The sequence below is a fragment of the Stegostoma tigrinum genome, chromosome 1 (assembly GCF_030684315.1).
Source record: "Stegostoma tigrinum isolate sSteTig4 chromosome 1, sSteTig4.hap1, whole genome shotgun sequence".
In the NCBI taxonomy this organism is placed as follows: Eukaryota; Metazoa; Chordata; class Chondrichthyes; order Orectolobiformes; family Stegostomatidae; genus Stegostoma; species Stegostoma tigrinum.
This window is the reverse complement of record NC_081354.1, coordinates 125607685-125630220: the sequence shown is the minus strand read 5'-3', so window position 1 is coordinate 125630220 and position 22536 is coordinate 125607685. Positions and strand designations below refer to the sequence as shown.

The following is a 22536-nucleotide window of genomic DNA, read 5'->3' as shown; positions in this document are numbered from 1 at the left end:
GAACCATCCCATCCCAGTTATACTCTCTTCCACCCTCTTCCAATAGACAGATGATATAAAAGTTTGAATACACAGACAAAAAGATTCAACAGTTTCTTCCCTGCTGTTATCAGACTTTTGAACAGACCTCTCAAATATTAATGTTGATATCTCTCTCTGCACCTGTAGCACTGTATTCGGCACTCTGCCATGCTACCCAATAAACCTTGTATGGTACGATCTGCCTATGTAGCATGTAAAACACTTTTCACTGTCTCTTGGCACATATGACAACAATAAATCAAACTCCAACTACAGAGACGATACTCTGGACTGGCCATTAGGGAATGGACGGACAGGTAAGCATAGGAACATCTGGTAGAGGTGCTGGAGATCACAAGCAATCCAGAGTGAAACATAGTTAGTGTGCCCAGGTTCTATCTGATTCAGAGATAGTAGGAACCGATGCTGGAGAACCTGAGTAACAAGGTGTAGAGCTGGAAGAACACAGCAGGCCAAACAGCATCAGAGGAGCAGGAAAGCTGACGTTTCGGGTCTGGTCCATGCGGGGTCTGAAACGTCAGTTTTCCTGCTCCTCTAATGCTTCTTGGCCTGCTGTGCTCATCCAGCTCTACACCTTGTTCACCCTATCTGATGCAGTGGCTCCAGGATGTGAGCACACGACTGCCTCCATGGAATAAGGATTCTATAAAAGCTTCTATTTTACTAGGTACAGCAGAACAGTCAGTATCTGCTAGATCTGCACAGTAACATTCAATCCATTGCTTGAGCATTTATTCACTGACAAGTTAAGATAGAGTCCAAGGACCTTAAACTGCCTCCCTGTGCTCCATTTCTTTCAATGATAAAGGAGCTGCCTTTGAGCACTAACAGGGAGGAAGATCAGACAGGGACTCAGATTGCCATCTCAAGACATTTCAGAGGTGCCCAGCCGCATTTTGTATGACAGTCCTGTGGTCATTGTTGATCTATTCACGTTTCTGACCATTTATGCTTTACTGTAGACTATGATGAGGGTCATTGGTCACAGTACACACTCACGCATCATGTGCAGCAGTGCAAGGAGTGCTGAAGCTGTCATGTTATGCTCCTCTTTGAGAGACACTCAAGCTCTGGAAAGGAGGAACTTAGGGTCACAGGGTTATATCGTATGGAAACAGATCCTTCGGTCCATCTCATTCATGCCAACCAAATATCCTAAATAAACCTAATCCAACTTGCCAGCATTTGGCCCATATCCTGCTAAACCCCTCCTATTCACATATCCATACCTTTTAAATGCTGTAATTGCACCCACCTCCACCATTTCCCTCTCGAAGCTTGATCCATACATACACAACCCTGCGTGTGAAGAAGTTGCCCATCAGGTCCTTGGCTATTCATCCTATCCATGCCCCTCATGATTTTATAAACCTCTAAGGTTACCCTTCATAACTGAAGCTAGGTTTGTGGTAATTTAATTTAACCCCTCTACATCAATGTAATCAATGAATGCTCCCGGCAAACTGAGGTTTGAGTCATAAGTCTCGTCTCCTGCATATCTTCATATTGACGTTGCTCTTCCTGAAGTGCTGGAGGCTGAGGGGTGACCTCCTCAGGCACTGCCATCACCACCACTGGCGAATCTTACATGTCGTTCTTCAAGAATTAACTGAACCGTGGAACATAATTTGAATGTTGGTAACAGGACTTAATAAAGTTTATTCACTTATTTTCTGCAGAGGGTCCCTCCCTTCAGTGATGAGGCATTATGGAGTGCACACATCATTGTACTTTACAGTTTCTGTTTTGATTAGCTGTGTTTGCAGGTATGGGAATGTAAAGAAACCTTAGACTCCTTCCATTTGTAACACACTTTCTCTGCAAGTTTTTTTTTGCGAGCTGATTTAGGAAGAGAATATGAACAGGTGTTTTCTGTTTTTGCTTTCCAGCTTGTTCCCGTAAGTGTTATTCCAGTGGAATAGGATGCTAATGAGTATTCATGGCATGCCATGTCAATGAAAGCAAAATAGAGTCCTGACGACCAAGGTTGGGAAAGCTGACCCACCTGAAAGGTCTGAGAATTTAAAACTAAAACTTTAAACTGTTTTGAGGAAACTGAATTTTTGTATTCAGTCTAAATTAGTTCTACAATGCACCTTTCTAAAAGCTTGGGGGGCCCACAAATTTCGATCCAGTGACAGGAATTACAGTGTGGCATCGACTGTATACACCACCATAAATGACTAAGTGAAATAAATAACAGGGCAGGTAAACCACAATAGAGTCGTGGGGTCAACGTTAATGTTAATTAGTAGCGGTGGCAGGAACTGCAATCACTTTGCTAGGTTCTTAATCCAGATGCATACCAACGAACACGTCAGCACAAAAATTTCATAATGAAATAACCCAGGGCTCAATTCTTACAATCTGGATGAAACACTTTTTCTTTAACCAGGATGAGAGAAAAACCTCAGTTTCCTATCATGTTTTCAACCTGCCCTCTGATAAAGAACATTGCAGAAATCTCCGCGACTAAGGTCCCTCACAAGTAAGTCACAATGCACACGAGACACCAGGTTATAGTCGAATAAGTTCATTTGAAATCTTTCTAAGCTTTCTAAGCGCTGCTCCTTCATCAGGTGAAGTTACTATAAGTTGGTGTCGTGTGACTTCTGACTTTGTCCACCCCAGTCCAACACCAGAGCCACCACATTATGGCCTCACAAGAGCACAGGAAATCTTTATTGAAGCCATGACCTTTTTCTTTATTTTAAAAATAAAGCAGCACTATTTACCATATTCCAGTGCCTAAACAAAGTTGAAAGGTGAGTTTTGAGAAGATTTGTAGCTCAGGTTGAGGTTCTGGATGTGAGTTTGCTCACTGAGCTGGAAGGTTAGTTTTCAGACGTTTCGTCAGCATTCTAGGTAACAGAGCGAAAGGAGTGGCGTGAGTCTTCTACTAGGTGTTTTAGTCTTTGGTGTAGTTCCTTGGCTTATCTGTAGGTTGGTGTTCCAGGTAGCAAGACTATGGGTCTGAGGGGGACTCCTGGTTTGTGAATTTTTGGTAGTCCGTAGAAGCGTGGTGTGTTGGATTCATCTGGTTTCATGTTTTGGAAGTCTCTCTTGTTTAATTCTGCAGATTTTTGAAGTTTTTTGAATAAGGCTGTGATTCAGTTCTCTAGTTGTGGGGTCGGGTCTATCGCCACCTGTTGCTAAGTGTCGGTATCCGCAAGCAGTGCATTCACTTTCTCAATGTAGTCTGTTCGGTTTAAAATGACTGTCAAGCGCCCTTTGTCGGCAGGTAGGATAATGATTTTTTTTATCTTTTTTGAGTCCTTTTAGGGCTTTCCTTTCTTGTGTATTGAGTGTGTTTTCTTCCTTTTTCCTGCTTAATGTTGGTACGACTGTCTGTCTGATGGTTTGCTGGGTTTCTTCTGTGAGTTTGTTGTCTTTCAGTGTTGTTTCTAACGCTGCTAAGAAATCTTTCTTGTCCGCATCCTGGAAGTTGTAATTTAATCCTCTTACTAAGACGGCTTTTTCAGTGTTTGTTAGCGGTCGGTCAGATATGTTTTTTATCCATGCTTCTGTGTTGTCTGTGTTGTTATTTTGTGTGTTTGTCTAGTTTTTTCTGCAGGTCTAGTTTTTTTGTTTTCTGTGTTTGCCGTTGTCTGATGTCTATGGCTCGCTGTACTGTGTCTGTCCATTCATGGTCTGTCGCGTTAGTGAGTAAAGTTTTTTCGTGCGAAATTTCCCGGTTGTATTTACGGAGTCTGTTGTGGGCATCACTGATCATTTCTCTCAGCATTCTGCGGCCGTTTTGCTCAGCTATTCTTTTGGCCAGTGGGGTGTTAAGGGGAGGTTCGTATCTGAGACATTTAGGTAGTACCTAATGGTGACGAAACGTCTGAAAACTAACCTTCCAGCTCAGCGAGCAAACACACATCCCAAGTTGAAAGGTCCAAAGCTCCCATGAGAGCAAGGAGTAGAGTGGCAGTTAGTTAGGGAGGAGCAAGTGGTTCATGATGTGGGCAGCATGGTGGATATTGGACCAGGATAGCATGGTGAGCGAGCGTAGGTGGGGACGATTGAGTTCGGGGTGTAGTGTTGGGTGGTGGATTGGATCTGGAATGCATAATGGTTGGGGGAATAAATTGAAGGATTTGGAACCAGTGTAATTGTGATGGCAAGATGGTCAAAATCCTCCCAGGTCTATGACTCTAAATCAGACTTGGAGGTTTCAGACACATGGCAATTGCCCATTGCAAGTTTAAACATTCCTGGAAATTGATGCATAATCAGTGCATTGGGACGTCTGAGGGGTCTAATTAATCTCTCTTAGGATATATCTGGTCTCCAACTATCCTGAGAGCAGAAATTTGAACCCATTTCTGCCAAAGAGTTGCATCCAAACTGCTTTGCCCCAAAATTTCTTGCTCAGTTAATGAAGCAAAATTTATTTTCAGGATAAATATAACAATAAATAAAGTTATTACCTAATGTGAGCCTAGACATGACAATGGGTTAAATGTCTCATTAATTACCAATGAGCCCAGTCAGGCTATGTATGAAACTCCATAACAATATCTTACCAGTGCCATAGCTCACCGTCTAACTCTTCTCAGGCTTTTGCCTCTTGCTGGACTGAGCAAGAAATTGGACAAAGTAGTTTTGGCACAAGTCTTCTCTGGTTTTCAGAATTTTTAAAACACTTTTTTAAAACCTCTCCAATGCTCCTGCTGCCTACTGACTGAAAGCCTTCTGCAAAGTTGCACAAGTACAACCATTCCTGAGGATCTTCTGGTCAGAGGCAGAAGTGACAGTGTTGCAACATACCCTAAATACGCATTGTAAACAGTCAGGTGATCCGAATTAGCCAATGCCAGAGCTGCTTTGGCAAGGTTAGCTTCTTCTTTCCCATTTATTGGCGTAATAAAGGGAGATTTCTCAGCCATGGCTGCAGCTATGGTTGCCTGGAAACAAAGCATACATTTGTAAACCCACATTTTATCCACACTGTGAATAGGTTCAGAAAGCATAACAAGATTACACACAGGAATAATTTATCCAACACAGCAAATGGAGGAACTTTTTATGCCCAATGTTCATCAGAAAAAGCGTTATGCATGACTGCCAACTATGCCATTCTATTTTATATTAGCATAATGCCTTTGACATGATTCAAACATGGCAAGTTTGCTCATAGAGGCTATTTATAAACAGATTCCCAGCCAAAATGGTTTGGGGGAAGTAATGAAAAACTGTCAAAGATATTGATCTTACTGGAGCCCTTAAAGGAGGAAAGGAAGATGGAACTTTTTAAAACAGAGAATAATGACGAGGCTGAAGGCTAGACCACTGATTATGGGACAAGCAAAAGTTTGATGAGTCGAAAGTGGATATTTAAGGTGTTGAGCTGGAGACGGCAATCAGAAAGGATAAGGCCATTAACACAGCCATAAGAATTTTAAATCTGATGCTTTGGTGAACCAGAAATAATATGGGCCAATATGTAAAAGGGCAAGAATGGAATGTAATCTGGTGCAGCATTAAAAAATAGACAGCAGAGTTGAAGACTATGGAGGGTTTAAGACAATGGTTAGTGAGCACAACAACGGATTAATAACAGGCGAGAGTTTCAGGTATAAATGGGCTAAACTTGGTACTGAATACGTATGATCCACTTATTAAGTAAAAATATGCACCTGATTCACCATGATGATGATGATATTGGGTCATGCAAAACATGGCCAAAGTCAAAAATAGTCTGATCTGCCATGAGATGATGGCCAAGAAGGGTCATATGTTTTCAAGGCAGGGTTTTCATATCAGGGTGGATATCTGCAAATTCACTCCTCTCAATTTTTAAATGAAGGAAACTGTAACCCATTTTAGTCTGGATCACAGATAACTAATCTAAAAGCATCATGACAGTAATGAGCAAGGTTTATCACTGCCAATACATACTTGAAAACTGACTACATGATGAAATCCAACGGGAAAAAACTGAATAAAAGTCTTAGCTACTTTTTGTCTTCTCATCCATGGGAATACTGAGCTTTTAAAAAATATAACATTGTTTGGTTTAAACTCATATTGCATTGCTTCAATATACTTACCACAGGTTCTAAGCAATCAAAAATGGCACCAAATATCAACATCTTCCCAATTCTCACATTTACTGGAAGGGCAGCAAGATGCTGGCCTAATGGAGTGAGTTTAGCTTCAGTGATTTCACAGGCTCCAATTTTCCTCAGCAAATTCATAGCGTTACTAATGACCTGGAGTTGTGGTGGATCTAAAGCTCTGGCAAGAAAATCTTCTGGAGATCCATGATTGCATTTCTAAAGAGAAAGCCAAAGAGTTTAATAACTGCATAAACTGTAACAAAGTGATGAGCAGAATTAGACGCTGATAAAAATTAATTTTATCCAGTTTTTAAATCGGCTATAATGATGGGTTTTTCACAAGAGTTTTTCAACTCCATCTGAGCCGTGTACACAATGTTGTGCCCATCTGGCATTCGTCTGCTGGGGTTTGAAGGACAAACTGACAAAAATTGATCTTATCCAGTTTTTATTGGCTACAATGATAAATGACAGGGCAAAGGGAGGAGTCAATGTTTAACAGTTTGCTGTCAGAGGAAATGAAAACTTGGAACAGTTGGCTTGCTGTACCATTTACTTCATAACTTAAAATTTGTTTTACTGTTTTGAATAAAATAATTCACTCAATCCCTGATGAATGATAGCCTAATAAACTATCATGAAGATGATAACTGAGACTTGGCAAATTAGTAGAGAGTTAGAATGAGATGAAGCACATACAGTTTAATATTTTTTCGGTATTTTGATGGGGTTGAAGTAATTAACATTTCAACTCATCTGCTGGAACTGTAAATTATTATAATATTCCTGACTTTGATTCCTTCCAGTGTTCCACTTTCCCTAGCACAGCTTCAATTCCTTTTCTTTAAAGAAAAATGCAAAATCTTAACTTGACTTCTTTTCCATTGAATGTATCCCGAAACTCCAGTCTGGGATTAATAGTAACTTATTCAAGACAGTTCAATTACTTAAAAATCCTTTTCTTAGAAATGCTGCTTAACACTTGTTAACTCTACCAAAGGATTTCTTAGTACTTGGGAGATCAATACAACCTTTTCTCTCAGGCTGGGTGTCATTGCGACAGGATAAGGGGACAATCATTTAAAACTAAGCAGCAAAGAAATGTCTTCCTCAGTAGCGTAGTTTATGTCTGACACCCTCTACACCAAACAACTGTGTAATCAAGTATTTAAGAGGAGGTCGATGTATTTTTGAAATATCAGGGAGTTGGCTGCTGTGCTGAGCCAGCACAAGAGACTAATTGAGGCCAATGACTTTGTTGAAAGGCTGAACAGCTTATACTTGCTCCAATTTCTTATGTTTTTCTGTTAAAAGATGCACTGCAGCAACTCACCAAAGATCCTGCAAAAGCATCTTCCAAAGCAGTGAATCTTACCATGTAGAAGGACAAGGGCAAGGGCAAGGGCAACTAACGTATTGGTACACCCGCAATCTGCTCCCCATTCTAACCTTCAAAGATATGAAGTAGCAGCAGAACTAGGTCATTCGGCCTTTTAAGCATGCTCCACCATTCTAGAGGATCACAGCTGATCTAGTGGTGTTTCAAATTTGGGTGGTGTGGTAGCACAGTGATTAGCACTGCTGCCTCACAATGCTAGGGAGCCGGGTTAAATTCGAGCCTCGGATGGAGTTTGTACTTTCACCCAGTGTCTGAATGCATTTCTCTCAGGTGCTCTCGTTTCTTCCCACAGTCCAAAGATGCACAGGTTAGATAGGCTAGTCATGGTAAATGCAGGGTTACAGGGATAGGGTGGAGAGCTGGATCTGAGTGGAAAGCTCTTTGGAGGGTTGGTGCAGCCTCAAAATGGGCTGAATAACCTCCTTCTGCACTGCAGCAATTCTACGAAATTCCACATTCTCATTTGCCTTGATAACCTTTGGTCCTCTTGCTAACAAATATTTATTCACCTCTGTCTTTAAAATATTCAATGAACCTGGTTCCATGGTTTTCTGAGCCCTTCTGAAATAAAGATATATCTCATCTGTCTGAAAGTGTAACTACTAATTTTACATCTGTCTCCCCTTGTCTGGAATCACTCACAACAGGAAACATCTTATCTATGTCCACTTTTTCAAGACCATTCAGGATCTCATAAGCGTCAATCAAATCACACCTCACTCTTCTAAACTCCAAGTGAAACAAACTCTGCCTGCTGAACCAATCTTCAGCCTATAAACAATGTTAAACTGCACAGCCACACAGTCGCTCCAAACATCTGCACCTGCCAATCTGTGCTGATACACACTCTTCCAGTATTTCAGCCACTGCTACGCATGAACCTCGAAGGTCTGATCAGCAGCCAGAGAAATTTGCAAAAATGCAGTTGGCAACCCATTCATTCCAGATATTCAAGATAGTAGACCTCCCTCTTTAGCCTCCAATGTGTTTAGGTCCTTGGCTAAATAGGGAGACTTGTAACTATAGCACTGCTCCTTCACTGAATCTGGGCCAAAATCCTAGATATCCTTTTTTAACACTACTGTATTTGTGCTGACACCTGATGGACTTGAGTTGTTCAAAAAGGTGCCGCATCACTACTTTTCAAGGACAATTAGGGCTGGCAAGGCATGTTCTGAACAAATCTAAAGAAGTTTGATCACACCTAGAGATAAAATAATCTGCTCAACAAATATCCAACTAGCATGAAAAATTCACTTCCTCCACTCCAAGTGCACCATAGCTGCAGTTTAGGAGATGCACTGGAGGATCACGCCTCAGCTTTTCCAACAACAGTTCCCAAACACGTGACTCGAAACAGGAAGCAGGACACAGATTACAATATGATAATCATGTGATCACAACTGAAAACTCCCTTCTACAGTGCACACCATTCTGTTTTTGAAATACATCGAAAATACAATTACAATTACAATTAAATCAGTTTTTGTATCCTCATCAGCATTATTTCAAAATCCTGACGTTCCTTTCTAACAGGATGGTAGGAGAGCTTTCATCTCAGAATTGTGGGTGTCAAGGTCAGTAACTCAGCACCAACTTGTTCAAAGGACACAGAATGCTGATTTTGTGCAATGCCCACATCCTGCGAATGAATAAAGTGAGTATTGTCAGAGGGCCAAGGTAGTCCAATGAATGGGAGGGAAAGAAAGAAAATTCAACAAAGGAATACTAGTTGTATTTTGATTAGGATTTAACAACCCAGCATTAGGTGAAAGGTAAAGTTGCCACAATCGCAGCAGACAATAGGGCTGCTCTCTTATTAGAAGGTAAAAACTGGCGGAGAGTTTAACCTGATGGTCACCATGTCTCAGACGAGGGGCGAGGTTAAGAAAGTGGGACCATCATGTTACTTCAGCCAGCACAGTTATTTAACACGTACTGTTGGCACCACTCTGCACTACAAACCAGCTGATCAGCTAACCAAAATCTACAACTGAAACCATTATTGCAACCAATTTTCCAACATCTTATGTTGCTTTAAATCAATTAGTTCAGGAAAGATAGACTCACTTTCTGTCATCCCTAACATATCACCCCAGCGAGCGTTGCTCCACAAAGTTTCACATTTTTAAGGATAGTTCAAACTTACATTTATTTTAAATTAAATCAATAATGTTTGAGAGAGAACATATACAAATGATAGACAAATAATACACTAGCTTTACATACTGTTTGAAATAAATTAGGTTTAAATGTCAAAACTGACACATATTATTTAAGATAATAAAATGTGAGGCTGGATGAACACAGCAGGCCCAGCAGCATCTCAGGAGCACAAAAGCTTTTGTGCTCCTGAGATGCTGCTGGGCCTGCTGTGTTCATCCAGCTTCACATTTTATTATCTTGGATTCTCCAGCATCTGCAGTTCCCATTATCACATATATTATTTAAATCTATAACAGACTAAGTGATACTCTGGCTGTGCAGCAAAACATTTTTTTAGTCATTAAGTATTTGAGATGTGTACAAGAAAACATTACCATGATATGAAGACAAAGTTCTTCCAGTGGCACTCGTAGGATTTCTGGGACAGAATAATCTATGAAATTGTCATACCTAAAGAAACAAGCACAACATAATTTCCTTAAAACACAATTAAAACCACTTTATTTATCGGTGGATGCTTGTAAATGGAATGGAGGTTCATTTCAACAACTAATAACATTTTCAACGCATGACTAACTACATAAAAGTTTCTCAGCTGGAGTGAGAATAAAGGTAAAACCTTTCTTTTTAAAAAAGCAAACAGGTTAATTAGCATCAATAAATTAAAAATTACTGCTGAATGAACGATAAATCCAGCTCTGACAAATGTCACAACCTGAAATGTTTATCTTTTCACAAATATTGGTAGACTTGCTGAGTATTGTGTTTGTATTCTCCATTCCTGGAAAAAATCTCTCAAATCTGTTCTGTACCTTTTCTGGTGTAATAACGATGTGAAGAACAAGAACTAAGCTCATTAACTGAACTCTAACTGCGGGCCAACTTTAAAGAGCTCATGCGTTACCTCTTTATTACTGTAGTCTACATCTTGGCTAATGGGCTTCTTAAACATCAAATCCATGACTTCTACTAACGTAAGGGATGTGCGAACATGCATGCCAAAGACCTTCTACACTTTTACTCTTCTCATTACATTTATTTCATGGAGTACCTGTAAAATTGCCCTGTATTGCATTGCTCTGCTTGAACAAGTTATCTGGATTGGAAATCTTAAAGTGCAAGATTTATAGCATCATTGTTCACAGCAGCACATTACATACCTGACCTGATGGACACCAAATTGGCACAAAGTCTTCGACAGTAATGTCTAGCTTTTCCAACTGTTGCCTCTTGGCCCAAGATCTGCAGCAGCAACTGCGTTCCTCACTCAACAGTCCTTCCCTAACTCTGTGAATGAATTTGTTCTCTATTTTGAGCATCAATTGGAGGGTGGCAAAGGAAAAACATGTGCTCGAGGTGAATGACGCTATCGCCCATCAAGTGGACCAGTACTGACTGAACTGAGCAAATGCTGAAGAAAATAACATCTAGACAGAGAAGGCAGCAGGCGGTGTGGGAACCAAGAAGAGGGGAAATGTGCTTGACCTCGTCCTTGTAAATTGAGGTTTGGCAGATGTATTTGTCCAGGACTGTACTTAGTGGAGTGACCTTTGCACGTTTCTTGTGGATAGTAACCCCATTTCTTTATTTAATTTGTGGGATGTGGGCTATGACGGCCTTTCCACCCCAAGTTATCCTTGAGAAGGAGATGGTGGGTTGCCTTCTTGAACTGCTGCAGTCTATTTGCTGTGGGTAGACCCACAATGCCACTTGGAAGAGAGTTCCAAGATTTTGACCCAGCAACACTGAAGGAATGATGACATGCTTCCAAGTAACGATGGCATGCAGTTTGGCAGGGAACTTAGTAATATTCCTGTACATCTGCTAGCCTTGTCCTTCTAGGAGGTACTGGTTATGATTTTGGAAGGTGCTGGAGAAGGAAGCATGGAGAATTTCTGCAGTGCATCCTGCAAATAGCACACCATTCCGCTACTGTGTGTCAGTGTCAGAGGGAGTGGATGCTTGTGAATGTGGTGCCAATCAAGCAGGCTGCTTTGCATTGGATGGTGTCAAGCTCCTTTAATATAAACCAAAAGAACTGTAGATGCTGTAATCAGGAACAAAAACAAAGTTGCTGGAGAAGCTCAGCAGGCCTGGCAGCATTTGTGGAGAAGAAAACAGAGTTAACGTTTCGGGTCCGGTGACCCTTCCTCAGAACTGAGTTCCGGTCCCGAAACGTTAACTCTTTTCTCTTCCACAGATGCTGCCAGACCTGCTGAGCTTTTCCAGCAACTTGGTTTTTGTTCAAACTTCTTTAACGTTGTTGGAGATGCACCCATCCAAGCAAGTGGGGAGTATTCCCTCACACTCCTAATTTGTGCCTTGAAGATGGTGTTCAAGCTTTGTGCAATCAGGGTGATCTTCCAAGATGCCTAATCTGTGACCTGCTCTTGTAGCCATGGTACTTGTGTGGGTAGTGCAATTCAGTTTCTAATCAATGGTAATCCTCAGGATGTTGATAGTAGGAGATTCAATGATGATAATGTCACTATATAAAAAGGAAATGGTTCAATTTGCTTTTGTTGAAGATGGTCATTGCCTTCTACTTGTGTAGCAGGTTTTGTGGCATAGAGAGAGAGATTGCCTCAATGCCTGAGGTGCTCTACATTGTGTAATCATGCAATCTTATGGTGCAAGGAAAATCATTGTTGAAGCAGCTGAAGAATGCTGGCCAAGAACACTACCTGGAGGAAAGCACAACACTACTCTGAAAACTCCTGCAGTGAGCATTCTGATGCTGAGATTTATTGCTGCTGTACCAGAACAGCCTGGTTATTTCTGAGCACAAATCTTCAGTACTATTGTTAGAATGCTTCTAGTGTCCACAACCTTTGCATTATCTTCAACTATTTCTTGATATCACCTAGAGAGTGAATTGAATTAGATTGAAGACTGGTATCTGAGAAGCTTGGGACATGTGGAAGCCAAGATCAATCACCCCAAACGTCTGGTTGCAGAATTATGTAAATATCAGCCTTGTCTTTTGTACGGAGGTGCTGGGCTCTGCCATCATTGAGGATGGGAATAAATGTGGAGCTTCTCCCTGTTAAGCTATTTATTTGTTGAGCACGTTTCATGAGGATATAAATCAAGATTAGATGTGATCAGTTGGAAATGGGCTCATTTGATCCTGTCTGTTGCATGCTGCTTCTGGTGTCTGGCACACGCTTAACGCTGAGCTGTAGTTTCGATAAGGTGGCACCTCTTTTTAAGGTATATCTATGGCTGCTCCTGACAAGCCCTACTGAAGGCTTCATTAAAGCAGGGTTGATGTCCTAGCCTTATGGCTATACAGCAAGGGATATACTAAGCCATGAAATTACAGTTTCTGGTTAGGGAAAACTCTGCTGCTTCCGATGGTGCATACACCCTCATGGGCATCCAGTTTTCAAATGACTGATCTGTTTGACAGGTGTCCTATTTAACACCAGGGTAGTGCCACACAACATGACGGCCATCCTTAATATGAAGCACCCGAAACAAATTTCAATGAGGAGGGTTGAGCAAATGATCCATTGGCCGCTTCCAGAGGTCCCCCGCCTCACAGAGGCTAGTTTCAATTTATTCCAAGTGCTATCTAGAAGCAAATGGTGACACTGGATATCGTAAAGACCATGGGCCCTGACAACATAATGGCAATGGTCCTGAAGACTTCACGCAGTCTGGAAGCACTATACAGACCATCAAATCCACACCATTCGTCTGAACAGCACTTCACCCAGAACTACCCCTGATCCTATCCCTTTAACCCTGCCTTTCCCATGGCTAATCCACCTAGTCTGCACATTCCTGGACAACATGGACAATTTAGCATGACCAATCCACCTCGCCTGCACATCAGTGGCTCAGTGGTTAACACTGCTGTCTCACAGTGCCAGGAACTCAGGTTCAATTCCACCTTCGTGCGACCGCCTGTGTCGAGTTTGCACATTCGCCTGTGTCTGTGTGGGTTTCCCCTGGGTGCTCCAGTTTCCTCCCGCAGTCCAAAGATGTGCAGGTTAGGTGAACTGGCCATGCTAAATTGCCCATAGTCTTCAGAGATATGTAGATTAGGTGGGTTATGGGGGATGAGTTTGGGTGGGATGCTCTGAGAGTTGGTGTGGACTTGTTGGGCCAAAGGGCCTGTTTTCACACTGTAGGGATTCTATTTTATGATGCTCTGATCTGTAACCTTCACACTGTTGGGGGAAAACCACAATCCTTGAGGAAATTCGTGCAAACAAGTAGAATGTGCAAACTCCAGTCACCCAGTGGAATCAAACTCAGGACTCTGGCACTGTGAGGCAGCTGTGCTAGCCACTCTGCCATATCAAACTTATGCTCCAGAACTTGCCACACCCCTAGCCAAGCTGTTCCAGTACAGCTACGTTAGTATCTACCAGACAATGTGAAAAATTTCCCAGTTATGCTCTCAAACAAAAAGCAGTTCAAATCTAACCCAATAAAACACTGCCCCATTAGTGACAGACAGTGTCATCAATTGTGCAATCAAGCAATTACCTGCTCAGTAACACAATTTCGGCTTCAGAGACATGCATGCATGCAGATACACCAAGGGTCCATGCGTAATCAGCATGTCACACTGATCATAAAACTGACTTCTGATTCCAGATATCACTGCTGCACACAGGTCTCACAGGCCCACACAGCAGGGGAACACTGCTTGCAAATACAGGCCAACAGGTATGAACTTATTGGCACTTCAGAAACATAGTTACAAGATGAGCAAAGTTGCGAACTAAATATTCAGGAATAGGTGAATTTTCAAAAGGATAGGCAGTCAATAAGAGGATGGTGAGGCAGTATTGTTGGTTCAACATAGCACAATATCAAGAATCTACATTAGGCTCCTACTTTTTGACTAAAGTTTCGCCTTTAACACCATAATTCCAAACAAACTCATTTCCAAACTCTGAGTTCTGGGTCTTTGATCCCTCTCTAAAACTGGATCTTCGACTTTTTGACCCACAGACCGCCATCCGTAAGAAGAGGCTGTAACATTTCTTCCACCATAATCCTCACCACCAGTTTCCTGCAAGGCTGCGTACTCAGTCCCCTACTTCACTCCTTATATACTCGCGACTGTGGCTAAATTCCACCCCAACTCCATTTACACATTTGCTGATGACATTATCATTGTACATCAGATCTCAAACTACGACAAGACAGAATACAGCAAAGAGATTGTTGTTCTGACACTATGCTGCTGAGCACTCAATCTCTCCAATGTCAGCAAAACAAAGGAGCTGGTCATTGACTTCAGGAAGCAAAGCTTAAGGCATGCTTCTGTCTGCATCAGTGCTACTGAAGTGGAAGTGGTCGATAGCAAAAGGTTCCTGGGAATAATAATCACCAACAATCTGTCCTGGTCCATCCACGTTGACACGACAGTCAAGAAAGGATAACAATGTCTCTACTTCCTCAGGAAGCTAAGTAAATTTGGGACGTCTGCAAGGACTCTCTCCAATCTTTATAGAATGCTCACCATGGTGCATCTGTCTGGAAGCTCCACAGCATGATATGGCGACTGCTCTTCCCAACACTGCAAGAAACTACAGATTCGTAAACACAGCCCAGTCTGTCATTCAAACCAGCCTTCCATTAGTGATTCCATCTATACTGCCTATTGCCTCAGGAAAGCAACCTACATAATCAAAGACTCCTTGCAGTCCTGTTATACTCTCCTACACCCTCTACCGGGCTGAAGACATAAAAGTTTGACTGCACATTCGAATAGATTCGAAAATAACTTCTTCCCCACTTATCATATTTTTTAAACAGACCTCTCCAATGTTAATTCTGATCTTTCTCTCTGCAGCTGTAACACTGTCTTCTGCTACCCTGATGCACTTCGTATGGTACGAGCTGCCTATACAGCACGCAAAACAACTCATTTCATTGATTTATTGCTGTCGCATGTATCAAGATACAATCAAATGGTCTTAAATCAAAAGATGCAGAATCCATATGGGTGGAGGTAAGGATTCAAAAGAGCAAGAAAACACAGTAGGCCTCTAACAGTAGCTATACGTTGGGTCAGAGAAAAATTAAGAAGTTTGAGGACATGTAACAAAAGGCAGTACATGAATCCTTGGAAGAGGAGGCATTATCCTCCGACACTTCCGCCATTTACAATCCGACCCCACCACCCAAGACATTTTTCCATCCCCACCCCTGTCTGCTTTCCGGAGAGACCACTCTCTCCGTGACTCCCTTGTTCGCTCCACACTGCCCTCCTACCCCACCACACCCGGCACCTTCCCCTGCAACCGCAGGAAATGCTACACTTGTCCCCACACCTCCTCCCTCACCCCCATCCCAGGCCCCAAGATGACATTCCACATTAAGCAGAGGTTCACCTGCACATCTGCCAATGTGGTATACTGCATCCACTGTACCCGGTGCGGCTTTCTCTACATTGGGGAAACCAAGCGGAGGCTTGGGGACCGCTTTGCAGAACACCTCCGCTCAGTTCGCAACAAACAACTGCACCTCCCAGTCGCAAACCATTTCCACTCCCCCTCCCATTCTCTTGATGACATGTCCATCATGGGCCTCCTGCACTGCCACAATGATGCCACCCGAAGGTTGCAGGAACAGCAACTCATATTCCGCCTGGGAACCCTGCAGCCATATGGTATCAATGTGGACTTCACCAGTTTCAAAATCTCCCCTTCCCCCACTGCATCCCTCAACCAGCCCAGTTCATCCCCTCCCCCCACTGCACCACACAACCAGCCCAGCTCTTGCCCCCCACCCACTGCATCCCAAAACCAGTCCAACCTGTCTCTGCCTCCCTAACCGGTTCTTCCTCTCACCCATCCCTTCCTCCCACCCCAAGCCGCACCCCCAGCTACCTACTAACCTCATCCCACCTCCTTGACCTGTCCGTCTTCCCTGGACTGACCTATCCCCTCCCTACCTCCCCACCTACACCCTCTCCACCTATCTTCTTTACTCTCCATCTTCGGTCCGCCTCCCCCTCTCTCCCTATTTATTCCAGTCCCCTCCCCCCATCCCCCTCTCTGATGAAGGGTCTAGGCCCGAAACGTCAGCTTTTGTGCTCCTGAGATGCTGCTTGGCCTGCTGTGTTCATCCAGCTCCACATTTTATTAACATGAATCCTTGAATGGTTTTGGGGGCAATTAAATTGGCAGAGGAAGCCATGACAAAAAATTCAGAGAGTATATCTGAGGCAAGTTCCTAAAGCAACGTATTAAGGGTCCAACCCGGGATCAGGCTATTTTGGATCTGATGATGTGTCATGAGGCAGGTTTAATAAATTACGTAGGAAAGATCCCTTGGGAAAGACTGACCATAACATGGTAGAATTTAACATTCAGTTTGAGGGGGTTGGACTTGCAAAGCTGGATGGAATGGCTTGTAATATATAATGTAAGAATTGTACAAATGTAAGATATCTTGCACCAAACCAACTTGTTAAAACGAGTACGCCCATCTCTATCTCAAAGCAAAAAGTTTCACTTCTGAAGTTCTAATCAGTCAACTGTCAAATTAAGGTTAAAGTCTAATCAATTCCATCATTGACTGAATTCTAGCTTCTATCTTCCTCTTGTCAACTGGCCCTGTAATGCCTTGTATTCCCTAGCAACAAATATTCCATTCCTATGCTCCGCTCATTCCCTTAGTTCTCTATTTTCCCCAACAGCAATGCAATGCAAGATATGCTACGTTGTTAAAGTTGGAGATATTTTCTAATTAACTTGTTCAGGAATATTATTACACACCTCTGAAGCAGACAGGACTTGAGCCTGGGCTCCCTGGTCCAAAGGTAGGGTTACGATCACTGCACAAGAGCCCCTTATTGTACTTGGAAAAATTAATTATTGTCACAGAGTATTCACCTTTCTTGGGTATATAAACGAAAACAGAACCCCTCTCTGATACGGCCAGCTCGACCCTGTCTCTGAAGAGCATTGGCTTTGCTGATGAAGGTCTCCACAAGTGAGCTCATTTGGCTACTTTCATGATACCTACAAACATTAAAATACACATGCACATTTATGCATATTTACTTTAAAATTTATTTCAAAGTATGAAAAATACTCATACATGGATAATTTAATGCAGATGTTATTCAGTTGCATACATTATGTATTGCAGAACAGATACTTGAGTCTTAACATAACCTAAATTAAAAATACTTACAGTAAAACAGCTTTAAGCATATTTCACAACTTGCTTTGAACTATAAAATCTGAAAGTCAGTTATAACTTATTGCACGCATAAAGTGAATGTTTCTAAAATAACTGGTTGTGAACAAACCTGTTCTCCTTAGTCTTTCCAGTATCAATGACAAAAACAACATCAGGTATTGTGATGCCTGTTTCTGCAATGTTTGTCGCCAGAACAATCTGAAAGTAAAGGCACAAATTAAGAGTAAACGAAGGGAAATAAGGGGCTACAAACCAGGTCAGAGGCTGGGAGCAAAAACTACAAGGTGGTGGAAAGATACAATTGTAGCTTTTAAAATGAATTGGGTATTTTTCTGGAGACGGGGGAGAGAAGTTACCTTTGATGACGCGAAAACAAGTGAGCAAACTTGCTGCGGAGCTTTTGAGATGGACCAAATGTGTCTAAGTATTCTACAACTCTACAAACAGTACATTTACACTGACTACCAGTCATTGATTTCACTATATGCTGTTATTCTTTGATGCTGTGACTTCAGTCATGAAAACTGGAGAAACTCTGTTATCCTGATAAAGCATCAAGAAAGATGTGATTAAAACAATTCTTACCTTTCTGACCCCTTGTGGTGGGACTGTGAAAGCTGCAGCTTGATCTTGAGATGAAAGAATGGAGTGCAAAGCAATTACTTTGTACCTATAGATTCAGCAAAATAAAAAGTTGACTTCATAGAAATGTCATTTCAAAAGAAAATCAGACTATTTTAAGTAAAAGCCAAAAGAACTGTGGATGCTGTAAATCAGGACCAGAAAACAAAGTTGCTGGAAATGCTCAGCAGGTCTGGCAGCATCTGTAAATGAAAAAAACAGTCGGGTCCGGTAACCCTTCCTCAGACAACTACTTTACTGAGTTGTCAAATTCTCATGCTCACAAACTCCAAGACCCACAATTCTGCTCTCCTCTCTGCAACTGGATCCTCAACTTCCTGACCTTCATACCACAATCACTAAGGATACATGACAACACCACCTCCACAATAATACTCAACACTGGCACCCACAAAGCTGCGGAGTCAGTCCTTTACTGTACACTCCTTATACACTCATGACTGTGCAGCCAAATTGCATCACAAAACCAGCCCAGCTCGTCCCCGCCTCCCGAGCCTGTTCTTCCTCTCACCTATGCCCTCCTCCCACCTCAAACCGTACCTCCATTTCCCACCTACTAACCTCATACCACCTCCTCGACCTGTCCAACCTCCCCGGACTGACCTATCCCCTCCCTACCTCCTCACCTATACTCTTCTCTCCACCTATCTTCTTTTCTCTCCATCTTCCGTCCGCCTCCCCCCTCTCCCTGTTTATTCCAGAACCCTCTCCCCATCCCTCTTTTTGATGAAGGGTCTAGGCCCGAAACGTCAGCTTTTGTACTCCTGAAATGCTGCTTCACCTGCTGTGTTCACCCAGCTTCACACTTTGTTATCTTGGAATCTCCAGCATTTGCAGTTCCCATTATCTCTGATCACAATTTTCATGAAAGACTTCTCCCACTCTGCCCGAGCTGGCCTCTTCCATCGGGCAGAAGGCACAGAAGTTGAAAACATGTCCCAAAAGATTCAAGAACAACTTCTACTCCATTGTCGTCAGGTGTATGAGGCAACCTCTCATAGATTAGAGTTGATCTTTCTCTGCAGCTGTAGCTCTTCATTCTATATTCTGTTCTATTACCCTGGTAACTTATGTAAGGTATGATTTGCCTGGACAGAACATAAAAAACAGTACAGCGCGTAATAGTCCCTTTGGCCCTCAATGTTGCACCAACCTGTGAACTAATCTAAGCCCCTCCCCCTACACTATCCCATCATCATCCATATGCTTATCCAAGGACTATTTAAATGCCCCTCATGTGGCTGAGTTAACTACATTGGCAGGCAGGGCGTTCCACGCCCTTACCACTCTCCGAGTAAAGAACCTGCCTCTGACATCTGTCTTAAATCTATCACCGCTCAATTTGTAGCTATGCCCCCTCGTACAAGCCGACATCATCATACTAGGAAAAAGACTCTCATTGTCCACCCTATCTCATCCTCTGATCATCTTGTATGTCTCTATTAAATCCCCTCTTAGCCTCCTTCTCTCCAATGAGAACAGATCCAAGTCCCTCAGCCTTTCTTCATAAGACGTTCACTCCAGACCAGGCAACATCCTGGTAAGTCTCCTCTGCACCTTTTCCAATGCTTCCACAGCCTTCCTGTAATGGGGCAACCAGAACTGTACGCAATATTCTAAGTGAGGCTGCACTAGCGTTTTGTGCAGTTGCAACATGACATCACAGCTCCAGAACCCAATCCCTCTACCATTAAAACCTAACATACCATATGCCTTCTTAACAGCACTATCAACCTGGGTGGCAACTTTCAGGGATTTATGTACATGGACACCAAGATCCCTCTGCACATCCACACTACCAAGAATCTTTCCATTGAGCCAGTATTCTGCCTTTCTATTATTTTTCCCAAAGTGAATCACCTCACATTTATCCATATTGAACTCCATTTGCCACCTTTCGGCCCAATTCTGCAGTTTATCCAAGTCTCCCTGCAACCTGCAAAGTTCTTCCACACTGTCCACTACTCCACCAACTTTAGTGTCATCTGCAAACTTACTAACCCCTCCACCTATGCCTGCGTCCAAGTCATTTATAAAAATGACAAACAGCAGAGGTCCCAAAACAGATCCTTGAGGCACACCACTAGTAACCGGACTCCAGGCTGAATATTTTCCATCAACCACCACTCGTTGCCTTCTTACAGAAAACCAGTTTCTAATCCCAACTGCTAAATCTCCCTCAATGCCACGCCTCTGCACTTCCTCCACTAGCCTACCATTGGAAGCCTTATCAAAGGCTTTACTGAAGTCCAAGTACACTACATCAACTGCCCTACCCTCATCTACATGCTTAGTCACCTTCCCAAAACACTCAATGAGGTTTTTGAGACACGACCTGCCTTTGACGAATCCACGTTGACTATCTCCAATTAAATTGTTGCTTGCTAGATGATTATAAATCCCATCTCTTATAATCCTTTCCAAAACTTTTCCTACAAGAGACGCAAGGCTCACTGGTCTATAATTACCTGGGTCATCTCCACTGCCCTTCTTAAGCAAGGGCACGACATTTGCAATCCTCCAGTCCTCTGGTACTAAATCTGTAGACAATGAGGACTCAAAGATCAAGGCCAAAGGCTCCGTCATCTCCTCCCTCACTTCCCAGAGAATCCTTAGAAAAATCCCATCTGGCCCAGGGGATGTATCTACCTTCACACCTTCTAGGATTGATAACACCTCCTGGGATTGATAACACCTCCTCCTTACTAACTTCAATCCTTTCAAGTCTAATAGCCCGTATCTTAGTTTTCTCCTCTTATAGCACACAAAACAATATTTTTCACTGTATTTCGGTATATGTGGCAAAAATAAATCAAATCAAAATCTGTTTAGCAACTTGCTAAGTGGGAATTACCACTTGGGCCACACAAGTGCCAGGAAATGATCATTATCAACAAGACAGACACTAACCATCTCTTCTGACTGTTTAATGACATTGTCACGACTGAATTTCCCCATCATCAACATCCTGGGCGTCAACACTAAGTGGGCTCTTCACTGTACTAGGCACATAAATACTTGGCCTAGAGATACAGGTCAGAGGCTGGGTATGCTATATAGGGCCATTTATTTCCTGACTCCCATCAAACTTTTTCTTCTACCTAAAAGGTGCAAATCAGGAATGAGAGAGAATACTTTCACTTGTCTGGTTGCAACATGCTTCATCATTATACAAGACAAAGTAGCATGCTTGATTGACATCTCCATTAACCATTCATTTGTTCTACTATTGGTACACCATGACTTCAGTACGTGGCATCTACCAGGTTTACCACATTAATATGCCAAGACATCTTACTCTAAAGCATCACTCAAATGAAACAGACAGTAGTGGCTGAAGGAGGTAGCTGGTCATAACGTATATTCATACAACACGATGCACCTTCTCAAGGACAACCAAGGGTAAGCAATAAATGCTGCCCCAGCTAACGATACACATTTGAAGAAGCATGCAATCTCTATCAATGAAAGAACAATGTCAGTAGGTGTGAGGGAACTGACCATCTAAAATGCCAATCATACATCATCCTGGCTTAGAAACATACATTGCTGTTCCTTCAGTGTCACTGGACAGAAGTCCTAACTCCCTACCTAACATTGGGTGTACCAAATCACATGGTCTACAGCTGTTCAAGGTGATGCCTCAATACCAACTTTCCCTCTGTTGCTCTAATGTTCCACACATGGTGACAGCATCAGCACACCAATCATGGCAATGACTTCTGGCTTCAGAAGTGGCTCCTGCACACAACCTGACAAGCCCACACAGCTAAGAAAAAATTAGAGGAAACACTGCTCAATGCCACATTCTCAAGGATGGTGAGGCTTGGGTATTAAATGCTCAACTTTCTTGTAATACTATAGTCTATTTATTTCAGAGACATAATTTCCCCCACGTAATACAATGTAACATGTATTCTAGCCTTTTCTAAAAATATAACATCATACTTCCCCCACCAATAAACATACTTTCAATCCTGTGACCCCAGCAAATCAAAAATCTGAATAAAGAATCAAGAGCTTACATGAACTTAAAGAGGAGGA

General features: G+C 42.4%; 1 protein-coding gene across 1 annotated transcript in view; it reads right to left on the bottom strand.

The window, feature by feature from the left end:
* The window catches only part of dhx29 (DEAH (Asp-Glu-Ala-His) box polypeptide 29), a 126892-nt gene that overhangs the window by 42481 nt on the left and 61875 nt on the right, over positions 1-22536 (bottom strand). The window contains exons 17-22 of the mRNA XM_048541874.2: positions 18436-18520; positions 17960-18048; positions 17538-17666; positions 10047-10122; positions 6099-6323; positions 4816-4952 (exon numbers count right to left, since the gene is read on the bottom strand). Coding sequence (XP_048397831.1) covers positions 4816-4952; positions 6099-6323; positions 10047-10122; positions 17538-17666; positions 17960-18048; positions 18436-18520 — 741 coding nt within the window. The remainder of the gene's footprint in view (positions 1-4815; positions 4953-6098; positions 6324-10046; positions 10123-17537; positions 17667-17959; positions 18049-18435; positions 18521-22536) is intronic.